This window comes from Toxotes jaculatrix, chromosome 4 (assembly GCF_017976425.1).
Source record: "Toxotes jaculatrix isolate fToxJac2 chromosome 4, fToxJac2.pri, whole genome shotgun sequence".
In the NCBI taxonomy this organism is placed as follows: domain Eukaryota; kingdom Metazoa; phylum Chordata; class Actinopteri; family Toxotidae; genus Toxotes; species Toxotes jaculatrix.
Window position 1 is genome coordinate 24,367,406 of NC_054397.1, and position 19,950 is coordinate 24,387,355.

A 19,950-nucleotide genomic window follows, 5' to 3' on the forward strand; every position below is an offset into this window, starting at 1 on the left:
GATCACTTTTTCTTATAACTTGTTTCCAAAAAAATATTTACAGCATACAATATATTTACAGGGAAAGAAAATAAAAGTTTTTAAGGGTGTAAAACACCTCATCAGCAGCTACTAGCAGTTAGCTTTGTAAAGCAACTTGCAGTTTCTCTAAATATGCACAGTTACTAAGATCATAATGAAATGCTGGTTGGCAGCTTAACAAAAGCAAAGACAAAACATTACGATCCACTCTGCAACATTGGCTGTAAGGCAACTCCATGTCTGTTGTCATCACACTCATCACCACTTTCAGCTTCTTCTTGGAGATTCTGTGCGACAGCATCCAATGGCGGTGCTGTAGTGTTACGTTTTACTTTATAAATGTCCCACCTTTCAGGCAGCAGGCCGTGGTCGAACATAAACAAAGCCAGCGCGGAAAAAACTAAGATGGTTATCAGAGTGCAGAGCATGGAGACCGTTCTGACCGGAGACTTTTGGACATAGATGCCATCTTCCAACGTGCAACCGGGAAGATGAAGAACAACAGGAAGACCTACAGTGTTTTCTCCCAACAAAATCCTTACAGTCAGGCCTATAACGTAACCTACCATGGCACCGTAACCATTTGTCACTTTAAAGAAGAGCACAGAGACCAGGTGGGGAAATATAAGGGTGTAGGAAACATCTGCTCCAAGGATCCAGAGGACCAAGGTGCTGTTGGTGTAGAATGTTATGGATGTCCCAAGCAGGCCCACCACCAACACTGTGACCCGAATCACCCACTGCATTTCATAGTCTGAAGCCTGGGGACATGGAGTCATATAAAAGGACGCTTCATTATTCATTCACATACCTGTGTTTTCCGAAACAGATTTATGTGATTTGTTTGGTTTTAGTTTGCAACAAAAGGAAAAGAAAAAGAGACCAGCTCTAGCCACACCGAGCTGCTACCATCAACACCTCGTTCTACCTGTTTACGCAGGATGTTCTTGTAGATGTTTGATGAGAAAACAGAAGTAGCAGACAACAGGCCGGAGTCCGTGGATGACATGACAGCAGCGGCTACAGCTCCGATTCCAATGATTGAGATGTAGGATGGAGTGAGGTACTGAAGGGTCAGGGGAAGGACCAAGCTGTGCTCACCACGCACATAGGGAGGTGGAGAGCCGTACTGCGTCAGGTTCCAGTCTGGATGAGAGAAATAACAGTTAAATTCTTGTAAAATTTCCTCACCAGTACTCATCAGTTCATCAGTTCTATACCAACTCACACATTACAGTCTCATATAGGTATCACATAAATTTAAGTTGTGTATTTTTAAAGCTATATTCATTGATTTATTTATTTTTCCCTCCTAAGGGGCAGTGGACTCAGCTGTAAACACAACAGTCACGTACTGTGATCTCATATAACTGTTATGATATCATCATTATCATGCAATCATTAGCATTAGTATTTTACAGTAAATCTGCAAACAACATTCTGACAGAAAGTCCAGGAATGAGTGGTATCTTCAGTGCTCAGACACGCCACTATGTGAGTCTAGTGTGATTTCCCATAATACCTTAGATCTCAGACCTGTAATTCTGTGTTTGTGTGGCTGTGGGAAACTCCAAGGAGAAAGTGTGTTACCACCTACACCGCTAAAGTAGGTTTACACTTTGTCACATTCAATCCCAGTGTACAGAGGCCATGCAGCATGTTTATAAATAGCCAACTAGTGCTACTTTTTACTGTTGTCTTGCCAGCAAATAGCCAACAATCAATAACTTGTCCAAAGAGTACAGGAAGCTGCAGGCCACAATGTGCCTGCATTAAAAGTCTGTCATCTCTGAGATAATCCCCACCTGTGGAGGCGGCAACAGCCCCAACCAATACGGAGGGGATTCCCAGTATGGCAATGACAAGGGCCGCAGCATAGCAGGTTAACTGGGCTGTTAGTGATGAAGAGGCAGACAGTGTCCTCTGGTGGAAGCTCTGAAAGGAAACACTGCCAAGACCCTGGAAAAAAAAGAGCAGTGGCAGAGAAGGAATGAGGACAAGGAAAGATGAGGACGACATTCACACCACAGACCTTTCTTGTGTGAAGTAACCACTGAACCACTGTGATGTACTTTACCTTTCATATATGAACATGTTACATTACCAACAGTATAAGACATTGTCATTTAGGGGAAGAGCAGGACTCAGTTTCAGTTGTACAGTAGACTGGTGAAGAGGTAGAGGGGAGTTTTTCATTTTAAATACTATATATATTCAGTACAATTATATAACGTTATATCAGTTTCATTGTGAAGAAACAAGTGGAGAAATGATTGGGCAGTTAAGACACAACCTGAAACATATAAGTAAATTAAAAAACAACTGTAACTGACAACTCAAAATTATAATTTATATATAGATATGAAGAAAAAAGCCATGTAAACATTTTCAAATGAACAACGGCTCCACGTGAGAGACATGTTTCAGACATAAGAAGCAACATGACGTCGTACATCATCTGCTGTACAACTGCTGTCATGACAACAATCGACCTCGCCTCCTTTTGTCTCTCTTCAGCCATCACTGCTAAGATTTTCAATTCAGCAATTATCCGACCCAGCTACCTGTTAGTCCAGCTGTTCCATTATTCTCCAATCAGCAACGACTACACAGTAAACTTCAGTAGTGGAAACTAATAAATATAGGGAAATGTTATTGTACTTTTTACTCCATTTCTTGCATTTACGTGGTAGCTTTAGTTACCAGTTACTCTGCAGATTATTAATACAAATAAAATCAACTAATAAATTCTAATATATTATTAAAGATTGAGCTACCCAGATGTATATAAATTAGTGAAAATCGGCCCCACCTTTACCAGGCTGCAACGTTGAAGTGATGTACACATAAGTACATCACTAATTATAATCTTTGGTGAAAATTCATTGGTAAACTTTAGCTAGTTAAAACTGCCTGATCATCAATGTTGTCCAAGGTTTCCAGTCTCAGTCCAGTTCTGTCCTTTTTCTGCCTTCATAACCACCTGCCCTGTTACTATCACCTGCCTGCTTTTGCTTGGTTCTGTTTTGCCTGTGTTGGACAGCCTTACGTCTTACTTCCTGTGTGTGTTTGAACATTAACTGCAACATTTCTGGTTCAAGTTCAGGCAGGGGGTCTTTCATTTCTTCCTCTCTGTGTTTCCTGTCACTTCTCCGCTCAGAGTGCTTTGCAATCTTTTATTTTTCTTTGACCTTTGGCACTTCTTTTCTCACAAATGTCAGGGCCTGTGGCAAAACAAGTATATTTCCATGGCTCAAGAAAATCAGACTGAAGTAAGACAGCACAGTTTTTCCTTACAGAGCAAAATATGTGAGAATTTTACAAACAGCCAAATGCTAAGCTAAATTAAACTGAATAACAGGGATTTATTGACAGAGGATAAAGGAAGGTGGCTGAATGGCGGCGTGAACCAGGGAAAAATCCGAGTACTGCATGTACTTCATAAGGGCGTATCAAATGATACAGAGTAGGTGTAAACCCTGGTTGTCATAACACATAAAGATCTTTCCTTTCATTGTGCTGCTCTGCTGTCACAGCGATACTTTCGCTGCCTTAAGTATTTGTCATGCACACATGTACATACAAAACACATCAAAAACCCTGTTCTGCATATGGAGGACCAATAAATCTTCACCAAGGAAAATCTATGTAAGGAAATTGTGTTTCTCTAACTCTCTACCTTGATTGTGGAAGCCATTTTTCACATTTAAATGAAACTGAAGGAAAAGTCAGTCACTCTGTCTGTCCACTGGCAGTGCTCTGAGGTTATGAATGGAGCCAGGAAAAATACATATACAAGCTTATTAAGGCTCAAGCCGTTGAAGTCAAGAAAACATGCCATTGACGATGAATATTCTGCTTACCAGCATTAGGAAGTCATCAATCCACATCCAGACTTCGTCCTGATCCAGAGTGCCGACCCAGGGTTCTTGAAACGTGTGGTTGAAAGCAGTGTGTGCAATGTTTACAGATGTGGGGTTGAGCAAAAGGAAGGGGATACACAGCCACTGCAAACAGATGTTGAGATCATCAGACTGAAGCTCTAAGCACAACAAGCTGGTTATTTTGTCAGATGTTAAACTGTAAATATGGCATTTGAACCTTTGTGATTTGCTGAAGATGAACTGATGCTGAACTATAACACAGACACAAGATTAGACTCATTTCTCTGCAGCTCTAACTCTGTGAGAAAAAAACAGATTCTAAAAACTACTATACTATATGTCAATATACTGAACATGGCTGTAGATAATGTATGTCTTTAAAATGCACGTGTTGTGCAACTGTACGAGTCACAGGAACTCACCAAACTGAAGAAAGCCAGAGAGAGCTGGATGACGTCGGTGTAGGCCACTGAATAAAGGCCTCCTAACAAAGTGTAGATGATGGCCACAGCTGAGGAGATCCAAACAGAATAAACGTAGGGCAAGTCCAGGATCACGCTCATAGTTGCTCCTATCAGACAATCCCACAGACACAGACGCGCAAGTTTCAATTCTTCAGTAGCAACCACTGAATGAATTTGTGTTTTCAGTTGGTATGTATGTGTGTTTACCCAAGCCAAGCAGAGTGCAGGACACCCACAGCACATCCACCAGCAGAGAAGGCAGGACCAGAGCACCACTCAGCACTCTGCCATACTTGATCTGGAATGGGTCCATCATGGTGACATACTTCTTGTCCCTCATTGGCTTGGCAAAGAAAAGACCACCTTACACAGTGGATGAGATATTAACTATTATTTTGTATTTGATGTGGGAATTCCAGTAAATCCAGTAAATCTTATCTTGAGACTTTATATTTTTGATTTTCTCTATATTCTGGGTGCCTGAGTCTGCCTCTTGTGGGACTAATAAAGGTGCATCTTATCTTTTACTACATCCTTTCATTTTTTGATGATGCGTACTGCAAGTTGCCAATATTAATACATGAAGCTCACCAGAAAAAAAAATCATTTTAATTTAACTGTTTAATAATAATAATAAAAAAAATATATATTAGTGTTTATGTCTGAGATCAGAGGCCTGTAATACGAAGCAAGGTGGTTCATTTCTTACTGAGGTACATTGCTATGGTAACTTACTGCACACCTGGCCTACTCCTGAGCAGGTTAACTTCAGAGGATCAGGTCAAAACCTGTTAACTACTGACCAATCAGATCACTGGAAAAACTAAGTAATTATTCCTACAGGGTCCCAACAGGAACAAAAGTGTTTAAAAGAGCAACAGATATTATTTTTGATCAGAAAAATTGTTTTGTGGTTTGAGGTTTTCCATGTGTCCACTCTGGTCTTAAAACATAATAACTAACTATTACAGCTTCATTTTAATTGCGTAGTCTTTTAATCCCGACAGAATTCCTGACAGTGTTTTCCACTTATTTAGTCACTGCAGCTCAGAACATGAGGAGACTTTATGACAATAATTGGAGATAGAAACTAAACCCTCTGATGTCTTTTATTAGAAAAATTATCCACACACTGTTAAATATTTCCCATGATTATAAATGAACATTTCAGACAGATTGACCTCGTCAGACATTTAGTACTTCTCTTCTCTCCTGTTTTCTCTGCTTTGGCAGCAGATACAGTCTGACATTAACTTTTATTTTTAAATCTGCATCACATATTCATAGTTGTTCATCAGACAAAAACACTCACTCAGTAAGAAACTTCATAATAATTCCTGTGCTTATTTACAATACATCCTTAGACTGACTTTATAAATTGGAAATTATTTCTAGTGTTTCTTTTCTCTTCTAGTTATGTGATCATGTAGTTTACATTGCATTTTGTTGAATATCACTTTTGACTAAATATTTTAGTCATGGTTCTAACAACGTTGCTCGTATGAACACAGGTATGAACACAGTTTTCCCACAGATAATCCGTTATCTGTGGGAAAACCCACAGATAACGGAGCCATTTAATAACCAGCTATATGATACTGGTTATCCAGGATGGACAATGTTAGGCTCAATGAAGCCGGATAACAAGAACATATCCTGGCTATGTTGAACTTGCTTCGCAGTACAGGCCCCAGCAGCCTCCTGTCTTTGTAGTGTGTGTCTTACCTATAATGAACGACACAGAGTATTGTATAGGCATAAGAGCCCATATCAAGCCCATTTTAGGAGTGTACACTGCCTCAGCTACACCCAAGATGAAACCACCTCCAACCCACGTGGCTGAAAAATCATACACGCACGCACGCACACACACAAATAAAGCACAATGATTAGAATATATTTTCCTGCAGGATGAGTTGCAAGTGTGTGTATGCAGCAGCAAATAAAAAGCACCAAATATCACTGAGGGCAGACTGGTGGGAGATAGCATGTGGAAAAACAATGATCCATTTCACTAAAGTACAAAAAATTAAATTAAATAAATAAATACATGTAAAAAGTATGGTCTATTTGCTTTTGAAAATTCAGTAAATTCAGTGTTCACATAAAGTGAGAGTGACTACCACCAGAGCTGGGAATGTAACAACAGGCTGTTTATTTAAGATTCATAAACACACAGCTCCTGTGGTGACTCCTTTTACTATCCATAACTGTAGGTATGTGAAATGCTTTTTTGTCATTAGCACATTTAACCAATATGGTTTTGATTGTGTCACTGAGCAGTGATATGGCTCTACTGCATGGTGTTGGTTGTTGAAGATGATTTATCCATGGCCATTAAAAATGCAATACTGCAGTATTTTTCCAGACAAGTTGGAATGAAAGCAATGACTAAACTAATGTAGCCTTGAAAACATGCTCTTGTTTGGCAGCAGCCTGGTGCTGGTTGCACAAGACTGAGCCAAGTTAACCACAGTGAATCTGATACAGTGGCTGACATTTCACTGGTCTAGCAACAAAATAGAGATCTAACGAGTTTGAAATGGAGTAAATATTTTGAGAGGACAATGCGTACATTAAAGTTCATCGCATCACATGGCCAACAGATAAAGGAGCACTCCACAACACCCTGAATGAATTAGGTATGCTTCTTCTGTGCCTTGAATCGTGAAATCACAGCCTGTGACTTGAGTAAAATATAATCCTAAAATTAGATTATCAAAGATAATCTGCTCCCTAATACATTTTTTGGCCCCAGTGAAATTAGCTGTATCCACAGGATTACTGAATTGCAGTGGCCTGTGAAGCTGCAGCCTGGCTAGTATTCTTATTAAATGAGAAACACTGATTTGGGTATTATCTTCAATAAAAAAATACACAATGCAATTCTTCCCTGAGTGAACCTGCACTCTGATACACTGATCAACAATAAATAATTCCAGGTCAACATTATCAGCTCAAATCAGCTGCTACACGAGCCAAGATCACAAATCTGTGCATGCTGACGTGACATGATATTGGATAATGAGACAATTATCCCGTTCACTAAGAAACTGGCTTTTGCTTCTACTGTTGTCTTGAGAGATTCACATTTTATCAGAATAACAAGATAATAACAACTGATCTCAGGAAAAAAACTGCCTTTGATGTTGCTCCAGTACATAAATCCCATGGAACAGTCTGCAGTGTCAATAAACTCAGAACAGCTGTAGCTCTGTGACTGTCATTAACCTTTCTCTACCTGCTTGTGACACTCTGCACATTACATATGTCTGATGTCTGTTCTTGTTACTTTGCTTCATATGATCATATTTCCTATCATTAGCTGGGCTAAGAGGAGTTTCACAGTCCCACTGCACAACTTACCAGTCATGGTGAAAATCCCAACCACCAAGCTGATATTCCTGTCACCAAGGAGCACCACCTCGGTCCTGTTTCCGTTGCTCTTCCTCTCGGCCTGCCTGGACTTTCGGGCGGCCCACACCCCTGTCCCCAGAATAAGGATGTAGAAAAATACCACCGCAACCACACCGGGGATGTTCAGAGCCATGATGCTCGGCCGCTGTGGAGCACACTGACAAGCACATCGACTGAATGGATGACAAATACTGACACTGTATATGGACCGAGAGTGGGCAAGAACAAAGGTCACCAGCAAAGTCAGGAACCTGAAAACCATGTTTTAGAAGCTCTACTGATATTGGTGATATTGTTCAGCTTAAACTGTAAAGTAGGGCAGGAACAGAAATATTCACTTGTCCAAATCCACAGTTTACTTCTTACTGGTTACTATTAATGATATCAATATTAACATTAATAATTTTGGAATACAACCAAACATGGTTTTTATTACTGATTCTGCTATAGCTACTGTTACCACTAAGCTTTACACAACCCTCACCTTTCAACTTCCCCATTCACTACTATTGCTCATACTTCTAAAGTCATGAATTGTCTTTCTGCTCAAGCTTTATATTGCTCTTCATTGTCCAGGTCATTTTTCTACCCTCAGCACTGAATCTATATATTCAAAGGTCATACAGATAACACTGAGAAAACATTTGTATTAGTCAAGTTTAAAGATGATAGGTCAGAGACAAAAGGACAGTGACGCAGTGTGTTGGCATACTTGCAGTGGAAATGTTGCAGTTTCTACAACACATGAAACAAGAGCAGTGAATGAGGGCTTGCACAACACAGAGCCCTGACACTAATAATAAATACGGCCATAAGAATAGCTGAAAAAGCTTTACCAGTATGAACCATTCTGGTAAAGTTGAAACAATTAGTTGATTGGTAGATTAAGTGATCAGTCAAATGACAAAAGAGAAATATATGATTTATCGATTAAGCACATCATTTTCCAGGCACCAACCTCCAAACACTCTCTGGTTCAGTTTAACCAGTGTGAGGATTTTCTGCTGTTCACTGTTTCAGGTCATTGTATGTAGCATATTGTGGTATTTCAGAAGTTTTTCATTATTTTCTTATGCTTTAGAGATCAAACAATAAATCTATTACAGAGGAAGACAACAGGCGGGTAGAACAATGATGAAAATAATTAGTAACTGCACCTCTACATGCTGGCTCAAGCTAAAACGCCATAAGTCAAAGTGCCACCATGGGTTACCAAAAGCACCACCAAGCACCATGAAGGCATAAAATAGACTCCAGGCCGGCCTGCAGATGGTGTTGGTTGGTAGGTTGATGTTGTTCACAGCCTCGTCACCTAGTCATCACACACCGCATCAACTACAAAATACTTCTCCTAACTTGTAAAACCATCCACAACCTTGCGTCTCCATATCTCTCTGACCTCCTCCATATTACCACACCTACTCGCACCCTCAGATCCTCTTCCTCCATCCATCTCGCTGTCCCCACCGCCTTGTTACCATGGGGAGCAGAGCATTCAGTCGCTCTGCTCCCCAGCTCTGGAACTTTCTCCCACCTGACCTCCGTAACACTGACTCACTCCCACATTTCAAACCTAAACTCAAAACCCATCTGTTCAGATTAGCCTACTCCCTCTGACCACAACTGCACTGTCTTAAAATGCAGTTAAACTGTATTATCTTTTATTGTTGTTTCATTATGTCTGTTTTTATAATGTAAGGTGACCTTGAGTCTGGCCAGAGATGGCAAACTGGCTGTCCAGTTGGTCTAGGAGTATGCAGTGACCTATGGTATGTGGACTCTGAATTTATACTAAAAGGACGATCATACAGCACTTTAGCTTGTGTGGTTTGGAGGGAGTGACGAGCCCTGATTCCACACTATAGCCTCAAATTTTGTTAAAACAGATACTATCTGGGATTCGATGTAATGCTTGACTGGTTCTACAGAAAACACTTGAGACGAGAAACTAATTTTGTGTCTAAACTCATTTGTTCTGCTGCAGAAAATGTTTAAAAAGTGAGAGAAATATGCCGCGGACAGAGCACACCTGTAATTGCAGTACACACTCAAGCCACTGGAGGTAGAAGACTTCCACTTTACATATTTGCCATTTGTGCTCTAATCTCATGCAGGGTTTCTCAAGAACATGTGTTTCTTCACTAAACCAGGGTGTAAGACCTCTAGTTTTGGTGGTAGGAGGTGATACTGAATCCTGGAGACGAGACAGAACTGTCACTGATACAGTTTACAACAGGGCCTGTTGCTTCAGCAACCACCTGTGTCGAAAATCTCCGCACCAACATTACAAGGACAGGCTTGTTGCGTTTCAAATTTGAGAGATTTAACAAAACAGTTGTGATACCTTAGGCGACCTTGTTTAGTTGCGTGAGCAACATGGGCATTATTAAACTCAGGTATACTTTACTTAACCAACATGCCATGTGATGGTTCTTGAGTTTCGGTGTGATAATCTCTACGGTTTTACTGTAGTACTTATATCTTCTAAGCCATCATACAGTCTCTTGTGTACTGTACAATGCAGCTTTTAAAGTGAGATATACTGTAATTTGAAGTACTATTGTGTACATACATACAACACAGCTATATCAATCATTTAACTATTTATTTATATTGAAAAAATGACAAAGATGAAAAAACTACTCATTATAGAAAATACCTTGTATATGTGTACTGTTTACATAATGTCTTTAGTATTGCTGAATTTCACTTTGATTACTGTCTTTGACATTTGGCAATAAACGCTCCACATTTATTTGGTTTCTTTTGAGTCATGGATGTGTTGCTGATATGAACACATATAGATTTAGGCCTTGTTCAGACTCTCAGACCACATCCCACATGAAATGTGATTTCTGCAAATCAGATCCAAACCACATTTGCAGGTGCTTTGAAATGCGACTCCACTTGCAAATAACAGTGTGGACATGATCTGCGAAACAAAGCTGATTTGTCTGCAGTCTGAACAAAGTATTGGTAAACACTAAATTGAATTCATGCGCATACTAAAGACAATAGATTCAGGAACAGAAAAACCATTGTGTAATATAACAATATACAAGCCCACTAAGATAAACAAATAATAATATCAGTCATGTTTTGGTCTTGCAACAACAACCCTTCAATGACAAAATCAAATATTATATAGTCTTAGTCTCTCAGCTGTCCCACTGTGGAGCATGTGATTTGTGTATTCCTACTGAAAAACACGCAAAATTTGTATTCACTTGAACTGAGGGAACAGAATGTAAACAGAATTGTTACTCTAAAGTTAAAACATCGTGAAATTTCCTTTTAAACACTACCTGAGCTACTGAACTTTGGCATGCTCTATAAGAAACAAAGAGACCTATAGCACTTTACTCTGAGTGCTTGTTTGCTGCTTCAGACATAATGTTTGAACACTGGCAGGTTTAATGCTAAACTGTTTTACCTCTGAACAAAACCCCCCAAAACAAAACCACAGTAAAACGTATTGGTATAAAGTACTGCATCAGCTTATGTTATGGCTATCGTGACAGCAAACTCCTGCCTGGTGTTACTCACACATTCAACAGAAACAGCACATCATCCAAATACTCCAAGTTCAGCTGCATTTCAGACCAGGTGTGGTCCGCTAACTCCTCAAACACACATGGGTCCCTTTGGCTGGCTACATGTTTGACTCGTCAAATTGTTTATTTCAGCTTGCTGTGACTGAGTGGCTTCCCACTTACAAACAGTATGAGAGGGTTGATGGCTGCACCAAGCTGCAGACGTAAGTGTTGATCCTCAGTGGGATCGACAGCACGACTAACCCTTTCACACTACAGGGTCATTCAGTGTTTACATTAAAGTGTTGTTTAGTGGAACTTTAAACTATCAGACCTGACAACCGTTACTCTGACTGCCAGCATCATCAGAGGACTCATTTCAGCAGCTTGATGAGGAAGTTGCTAGCGACGATACCAACAATGAGGATGGCAACCATAACCAGCAATGTCAGTCCACGCCGTAAAACCAACTGCGTTACCGAGAGAACATCTCCCACTGTAGTAGTGGTGTTTTTATTCTGGCCTGGATCATGCACCTCCTGGTATGTGTGATCCTCCTCAGTACTCGCACAACTGGAAGCCGTAGTACTGACCTGGGCCCGGTTGTAATTCGGGTCTGAAAGTTTGAAGAAGAACTTTTAGCATGAACACTAACCTGCCACACAAGGGATGCGTTCAGTTAGTGTGCTGGTGTTTACCTGCATTTTCTATCCCGACCATCTCTTTTTCTTCTTTGATCTGGACTCCTGATCTCACAAGAGCCTAATCAGAGACATTAAGGACAGCTGTCAACATGCTTTAACCTCAAATAAAGCTCAAGACAATAAATAAATAAATAAATAAATAACAAGCAGCATTTTGATTGGGCAAGAGATGTAGGTACACACCTCTTCAGCAGCCTTCTTCCAATCTAGTCTGTACACAAATGTGATGAAGAAAATCGACTGCATTAGCACACAAATGGTAAGTCCTGTCCACAGCCCTATCACAGAGACAAAACAAGGGTTTAAATGGCTTTCCTGAATTTTACTTGACAAACAGAAGACAAGGCTAAATCATAAATGCAATGGTTTTTTTTCTTACCTACAATCCCCATGTTCGCCGCAAACATCAGGGACACACCAATGGGGAAGCCGATGAAGTAGTAACCCACCAGGTTACATAGAGCACCAACCAACTGTTTCCCTGCTCCTCTAAGAACGCCTCCAGCCACACCCTGCCGACATCAAACAGACCTGATCACAAACATCCTGTCTGCCAATATCAGATCTCAAATGCATGAAATTGTTGTTGAAATTGTTTCTCACCGCAATGGCATCAGCAAGATGCATGAAACCAAATATAAACATGACGTCAGCAACCCTCTGTAAAATGTCTCTAAAAAAAACATGCAGATACAGATTTAGTGAATCTAATCTCTATTTATATCTCTAAAAATATCTCTAGCCTACTGAAAAGAATGATAAATACATAATGACACTGCGAGTGAACAAAATCCTCCCACCTTATCACATAATGTAAAAAGACACATGTAATATTACATGGAATAATAACATGATAACCTTCATGCCACTCCAGGAAAATCATCACTACAGAGATTTAACTTCCTGTTTCTTCAAAGTTGGGGGGAAACTGGGTAAAGTGTGCTTAAGGAATCAATTGAAGTTAATTTGGTTTGTTTAGTTTAACTGAAGTAGAGCTAACTGGGGCAACAGATACTGTGTGTTAGGTGGACTCTGGCCTCACCCATGAGGAGTTCAGTGTTTGTGAGTCAGCGTTAAGACGATGACCTTAGTTAATGTAGTCTAGACAGCAATGTGAAACTGGCACATAGACCACAACAAAAGACAGACAAAATAACTGGATAATTCTGCCAGTGAAAGACAGTGAAAGGTTACTCTGTCAAAGGTTTTACTCACTGCTCCGAGGTGAAAATGTATCCAATGACATTTCTGGCGATGCTGAGGCCAGCTCCGACGAAACATGCAATTATGACTGCAACAAGAAAAAGATACAAAAAGCAAAAGGTATTGTTTAAAAAAAAAAAAAAAAAAGTTGCACTGTGGGGGAAAAAATGTTAAAATCAAAAGGGGAAAATAAAACCAAGAACCCAGAGACACTGCAATGGATGTTTCAACTGTATTCAACTCTACTGCTCGAAGACAAGTGTGGTTAATGCGTCACATCGAGGACATTTTGGCATCAATAATACATTTAAATGCAATGTAAACAACCAAGTGTGATTATTAATGATGTAACTGTGGGCTGAATTTTCTCATGTGATGGGTCAATGGTAAAATGAACTGCCAAGTATTCAGCCTTAGAGATGAACGTCCAAATGAAGACAGTTTTCATGAGTGAGACCAAAAATGGATGCAAACACAATGTTTTCTTAAGGCTGTGGGAACATGCTATACTATTTCTGTGACAGAGCTGCCATGTGTAGGTGACATCTGCTCCAGCAGGTTTGGTTATAAAGGCCCAGAAAACAACAGCAGATCATAACGACTCAGAGAACAGCCTCATGTGAATGTGTCGTAGTGGGTTTTTTGTGTTGATGAGCTGTCAAATATATTTGTCATACAGACGGCCATGAAACTATGGAAGCCCCAAGGGTTCAATATTAAATAAATTGAGCAATAAATAAATAAAAATATATTGATGAACTATCAATTTGTGAACTAACTGACTAACTTTCAGCCAATCACATGCCCCCTACCACTCTTAAGCTGCAGTCTCCTCTATCAGACTCCTCTACTGTGGAACCATCTACCAGTCTGGGTCTGGGAGGCAGACACCATCACCATGTTTTAGAGAAGGCTAAAAATGTTCCATGTTGATAAAGATGTGATCGTTTTTTATAATTCGGGCTGGCTCAGGCTTGCATTGACCCATCCCCTAGTTATGCTGCTATAGGCCTTGACTGCAGGGGAACTTCCCATAATGCACTGAGCTCCTCTTTCCTGCTTTCCCTCTCCATCTGTACACATTATTACCAACTTAACATTTTCTTTATCTTGTAGTTTTGTGCTTCCTCATCTCTCTGTTTCTGTCTCCACAGCTGCAGAGTCTGGATCTGTGATTTCAAACCACCTACTGCCTCCATGATCCTGTTCAACGCAGACTGCTACAATTATTATTTGTCTTATAATAATAATAATAATGAACTTGACTTTCACAAATTACTGTTTTAACACAATGTAGTCACATGAGTATTTATTTTATAATTATTTACTTAAAGTTGAAAACTTTGAATATGAAACCACTTCTGTCACCACTCGACCAGAAACATAAGAGCGTTTCATTAGTTTCACAGCTTTGTGTATTGGTTCTTACATGCACAGATGATGGGGACTTTACACGATAGCCTGGCCTGCTCTGTGTTTCCTGCGCCAAGAGCATTCCCAACTCGAACACTGGCAGCAGCAGAGAATCCTAATGGGAACTGTGGGAAAAACAGAGAAGTAATACCCAAAAATGTATCAAAGCTTTTTCTTAACTACAATTTCATTGAGGCAGAGACTCTTTATAGCCTTTATAATTACCATGTAAGCTACAACAGCCAGCTCATATGTTATCGACTGAGCACCCAGCTCAGCCTCGCTAATCACACCAGCCAGGAATCCTCCCACCTCAAACATCCACCACTCCAGACAGAGCATGAGCATACTGGGAATGGCCAACTGGACGAAGGGTCCCCACTCCTGCAGACAGTCGAGTGACCAACCTGTGGATCAGGAGTCCGCACGTTATCCAAGTGTGTAGAATACAGTAATAACTCTTTATTTACTTTATGTTTTTTTTTATTTCATGTTGGACATAGCACGGCTATATGCTGACGTGAGATTGAGGAAATCCTTCCATCTGAGCTCATTACTTGAAACTATCCAAAAAATACAGATGTGTTTTAGAAATAATAAAATGGGCTTAAAGTTTAATAGAGCCCAGGTTGACAGTGCTCACTCAATAAATAACTAATCGAGCAAACGTTCACTTCAAGTCAGAAAAAGACAAGAATTACTGGTCTAGCAAATCATTCCTGTCCTTATATAAGACCTGACGCATGATGGACTGAGCAGCTACGTCACCACTGAAACCTCTCCTCTGCACTGTATTACACAGTTATAGAGTGTTACTGATTTTGTCAAACATTAGACACTGGAACATTTAACAATGGACAACTATTGTTGTGAAAGACAACAGACTCGAATGATGAAAGAGGATGAAATCACTAGACAGAATAAGAGAACTGATACAGTCAACCACATTAACAACAAAAAAAACAACAGATTTTAATCAGTTTCATGTGGTGGTGAAAGATGGGCAGAAATCTTACCTCCCCATGTGGCCTTGTGCAGACCCCTCCAGCAGATGTAAACATATAAGACCACAGCCAGCACATATTGAGAGATAGCATTGGCTGCTGCAGATCCACTTAAAACACAAGAACAGCTGATTTTAGAGCAAAGAAGAAATGAAGAAACAGTAAAGAGTACTTGTCTCAGATATTCACATTTTGTTGGAGAAGAATCTCAGCTTTTTATACATGTGTTCAGATGGTCATTTGAGTTCTTAAGGATGTTTATATATAATGTCACAGTGACAATAAACTTAAACCTATATATGCATATATATATATATATATGCACTGTAACCCAATAAAATAGTTCTGCAATGTGCTTGTCATCTGTATTGTGTATTGGATTGGGCTATTCAGCCTGATTATGAGGATGGGACTAATAATTATTAAGCTCTGATATAATGATGGTAGGAAGGAGGATCGTAGGATCGCAGGAAAACTTACGCAACACCCAGATCCAGACGATAGAGGAAGATGTAGTTGATGATTGCATTAAGGATGTTTCCAATCACTCCAGTTATAACCTGAGGCCATATAATCCCCTGTAAACCACAGCACAACGTCAGCTCACTATTAACTTCAACAACTAAATGAAGCTTTAGTGAAGAACATTTGAGAACGTGAAAGAAAGTGTCACCTGATTTTGAAGATACCTCCCTTGCAGCTGGTACATAAAAGCTGCCTGCAGAAGGAAAACATGAAATTACAACAGTGCATTGGTTAAATAATATGAGTCCACAACCATGACAGCAGCTCTGTGACGCTGTGCTTAGGTACGGTGGTGCTTTAATGTAAACACTAATATCAATATTCTAACTTTCTCTCAATGACAATCTTAGCATGATGATGTTTAGCAAGTATATTGCTGACCATATTCATCATGTCAGTCTGATGTATTAACATGCTAACATTTACAGATTAGCACTAATCACACACAGTACTTGACATCACTCTTTGAGATCTGTGTCTACTGCATTATTGTCTTGAATGTACCAAACGTACCGGCAGAGCAGGCATGAAGATCTTCACATACAGCTGGGAGAGGCTTCATGCAGAAAGACAAACGGAACAAATAATGTCTGCATGTGAAACTGTGGGATTGAGACATATGACTGTACAAAAAAAAATGGCCCAGTATGAGGTCATGAGTCATTAGGGTTCAACTTTTGGTGAATGTCTTCACCAAAGTTCATGGCAACTTTGACCTAAAACTAAAGACAGTTCAACTCATTAGCACTGCTCTCCCCAGAGACAGAGGCATGCTGGATTTTAATCAGTGAATGAATCTGATTTCTAACAAGTGAGAAGTGGTTTTGCGAACCACTCAGTCTCATACAAACCTGAATACGCCCTGAGTCCCTAACTGATAATGTGATTCAGTTACATTGTTCAAGTTATTATCAAAAGCTGAGTAGGTATGAAGCCCTGCAGTCATCAAGGGTAGAATTTCGATAATATACACGCAAAAATTAATCATTTGTTCCCTTAAATGAATAACTCACACTCTTAAATAAGTTAAGTCTTTCGTTAAAATTATTTTATTGTTAAAAAAAATAATAATAATGCAGTTAGAACTGCCATTAAAGGTTGCTGTATGTGTAAATAAGCAGCTATTTGCTATCAATTATGCCATATCAGCTTAAAGGGTGGTAGGTCAGAGTTGTCTTCACAGCTCGTTTCTGCTGCCCTCAAGTGCCCAAACGAGGTAAGTGTAGGTAAATTAATTCTCACTAACTGCATTCATTCTAGCATAGGTGGTCAGCCTAGATAAAAATCCATGTCTGGCAGAGTCACTGAAACAAATGCTGAAGGTATGTGTTGGTTTGGGGATTGAATGATGACTGACCTGGCGACCTCTGGGCTCTGTTTGACAGCGAGCAGGAGAGGTTCAGTGTTGATGAGGACGGCCCAGCAGGGGAAACAGGCCATCAGCAGAATCAGAACCCCTCTCTGGAGAATCACACCCACACGCTTCAAGTTACCGCTCCCATACGTCTGCATGAAACAGGTAGACAGATAATCATAATAATAAGCAGAGCTGGAAAACACCAAATCACACCAATAACCAAGGGTATGACTGGTCAAAGAAAGCTAACTTGATACAAAAGCTCATTGTTGGGTTGTTTTTAAGGGGACCCCAGGATAACCTGGGAACCCAGCAGTCCTGGTTGTCTTGGTTAGATAAACAAAGTGAAAGAAAAAAACTCTGGTGGAGACACTACCTGAGATATGAGGGTATCACAAGTTAACGACAACCCAGTTCCAATGGAAATACCAGTGACATTAACCACCTGCAAATGACAACAAACCATAACTCAGGGAAAACTATTTACATTAACAGATTAAAGTAAGTGCTGGCAGGCTGCAATACAAGAACAAACACAGACAGAACTCAAGCAAGTCTCCTCACCGCAATTGATAATGATACTCCTGCAAGTTCAGTTTTTCCCAGGTGACCACAGAACACTGTGCTGACGAAACTGATCATAAAAACCATCAACTGGGAAATGACCTAGAGTACGGAAACAAAGAAAAAACCCTTTGCTTGTTTTCTAGTCCATATAAATGCCTGATACATTCATACAAATAAAGTTAAACATGAGGCATTGTAGACATTTTCAGAAACGGTGAGCAAAGACTTAAGTGATACCACTTATCCTTAAGAAATATCATAGTTATTTAAATATATACTATCAGCAATTTGATCTTTTACCTTTCTCATGCATGTATAAATAACCACAAATATCTGTTGTGGTTTACAGCATCTTTGGAAGTGATTACAAATTAGATGTGTAACAATATGATACATATTCTCAATAACCAACTCAGTGCTTATACAAATATTATACATGCAGGTGATTGGAGGTGGATGGCTGTATATTATTCAATACAGATAACTAACTAACAACATAAGAATAAGTCAAAGCAAGACAAACACATCAGATGAAATAAAAGCATGATGAAAAGACTGGGACAGTACAAAGTGTACCTACAGTGCAGCCCCTAGGCATTTAGACAGTGATTATGAGTGGAGGTTTAAGTGCTGACTCAAACCTTGAGTTAGAGGGCAAGTGATGCCAGACCCTCAGAGTCCTGAAGCTAAAGGTTCAAGTGTTTGTTGTAATTTCAAATCTGTGCAGCAGTAAATACACAATATGAACTGAAATGAGGAGTTATAGGGAGTTAAAGGTAACAACTCTATTATTACACAATAGACATAGTTACATATACTGCATTCCGTCACTTTATTTATTTATTTATTTATTTATTTATTTATTTTAATAAATGGAGTCATCAGCACTGAGACATACACAATGCACAGCCAGTGGTAGAAATGTGAACACTGTCAAACAATATTCAGGTTAAAAGTCAGTTCTCAAGTATCAGCTACCGTTAGAGTACAGCGCTAACACACAAACACACACTGCACACAGATGATACCTTCTTATATACAGTCTATGGATAATACACACAGTCCCGTACAGTACACCTGGAGGTGCTCCGGCGCGTGAAAGTTCAGTCTTACCACTGGTCCCGCTAGTTTGAAAAGCTCCACCAGCTCGTGTCGGTACTCCGGGGGGATGCATCCCCGCGTGCTCTTCAGGCAGCAGCCCCAGCCTTTACCGGACCCCTGAACAGCAGAAGTCGCCTCACTTGCTTTTAAATCTTCCTTCACCTCTACAGTGCACTTAATGGGTGTCTTACCAGAGCCGTCCATAACTACACAGATGCTTGTCCTCTCAACCCACAGTCCACACTGTCATTCTCATTCGACACAGTTAAAACGCGTTTGATAACCGGAGGAGTCAGAGGAGGGGTTACACACGTGCAGTACTTTGAGGAGTGTCCTCAAAGCCAACCACCTCGAGGGGCACTTTTTCGGGCGTCACTACCATTGGGTAGACTTCATGTTGCATTCAAGTCCACATTTTGAGTTTCAGTTTACTTCGTCTGGTCGTGTAAACGAACTACCCGCTGTCCGCGTGCGAGATATACATATGGCACAGACACATAAGTCCAGCCATACAATGTGTGTGTCTGCCTCGTGAGCGTGTAGGCCGTTTGTGTTTCTGATGTATTGTTACAAATGAATGGATTTTAATTATTAATTAATATTAAACGTAAATAAGAATTTCTAAACACTAGTTAAACAATAAAAACGTGAGTGGTCCCAGTTGATGTACAAAACAAACACCAGTCTGAGTGCACTGTAACAATAATAACACCAGACGGAGACTGTTATGTCACTTGAAGACACCATTAGCATATTC

At 39.9% G+C, this 19,950-nt stretch overlaps 2 protein-coding genes across 2 annotated transcripts; both read right to left on the minus strand.

The window, feature by feature from the left end:
- Positions 1 to 127: 127 nt before the first annotated feature.
- LOC121180710 (high-affinity choline transporter 1-like) lies at positions 128 to 7,919 on the minus strand. Its single transcript, XM_041036328.1, has 8 exons — positions 7,736 to 7,919; positions 6,095 to 6,208; positions 4,577 to 4,732; positions 4,328 to 4,476; positions 3,885 to 4,028; positions 1,827 to 1,980; positions 950 to 1,167; positions 128 to 782 (listed from the first exon to the last, which is right to left on the minus strand). The coding sequence occupies exons 1-8, from the start codon at positions 7,917 to 7,919 to the stop codon at positions 219 to 221; spliced, it is 1,683 nt and encodes a 560-aa protein (XP_040892262.1). The 3' UTR covers positions 128 to 218.
- Positions 7,920 to 11,693: 3,774 nt separating this feature from the next.
- On the minus strand, positions 11,694 to 19,397 carry LOC121180637 (multidrug and toxin extrusion protein 1-like). Its single transcript, XM_041036223.1, has 16 exons — positions 19,206 to 19,397; positions 18,090 to 18,191; positions 17,902 to 17,970; positions 17,526 to 17,674; positions 16,682 to 16,724; positions 16,317 to 16,361; positions 16,124 to 16,221; positions 15,656 to 15,753; positions 14,865 to 15,046; positions 14,656 to 14,764; positions 13,239 to 13,314; positions 12,627 to 12,696; positions 12,403 to 12,535; positions 12,207 to 12,301; positions 12,018 to 12,081; positions 11,694 to 11,935 (listed from the first exon to the last, which is right to left on the minus strand). Exons 1-16 carry the CDS (start codon positions 19,395 to 19,397, stop codon positions 11,694 to 11,696), a joined length of 1,767 nt encoding a protein of 588 aa, XP_040892157.1.
- Between the last annotated feature and the right edge of the window lie 553 nt (positions 19,398 to 19,950).

Coding starts and splice junctions, on each gene's coding strand:
- LOC121180710 (XM_041036328.1), bottom strand. CDS start 7,919: ATGGCTCTGAACATCCCCGGTGTGGTTGCGGTGGTATTTTTCTACATC. Junction 4,733..6,094: donor CTCTGTGTCGTTCATTATAG/GTAAGACACACA, acceptor CCACTGTGTAAG/GTGGTCTTTTCTTTGCCAAG. Junction 783..949: donor AGAACATCCTGCGTAAACAG/GTAGAACGAGGT, acceptor CCATGTCCCCAG/GCTTCAGACTATGAAATGCA.
- LOC121180637 (XM_041036223.1), bottom strand. CDS start 19,397: ATGGACGGCTCTGGTAAGACACCCATTAAGTGCACTGTAGAGGTGAAG. Junction 17,675..17,901: donor GTGATACCCTCATATCTCAG/GTAGTGTCTCCA, acceptor TGTTTCATGCAG/ACGTATGGGAGCGGTAACTT. Junction 14,765..14,864: donor TGGCTGTTGTAGCTTACATG/GTAATTATAAAG, acceptor TTTTTCCCACAG/TTCCCATTAGGATTCTCTGC.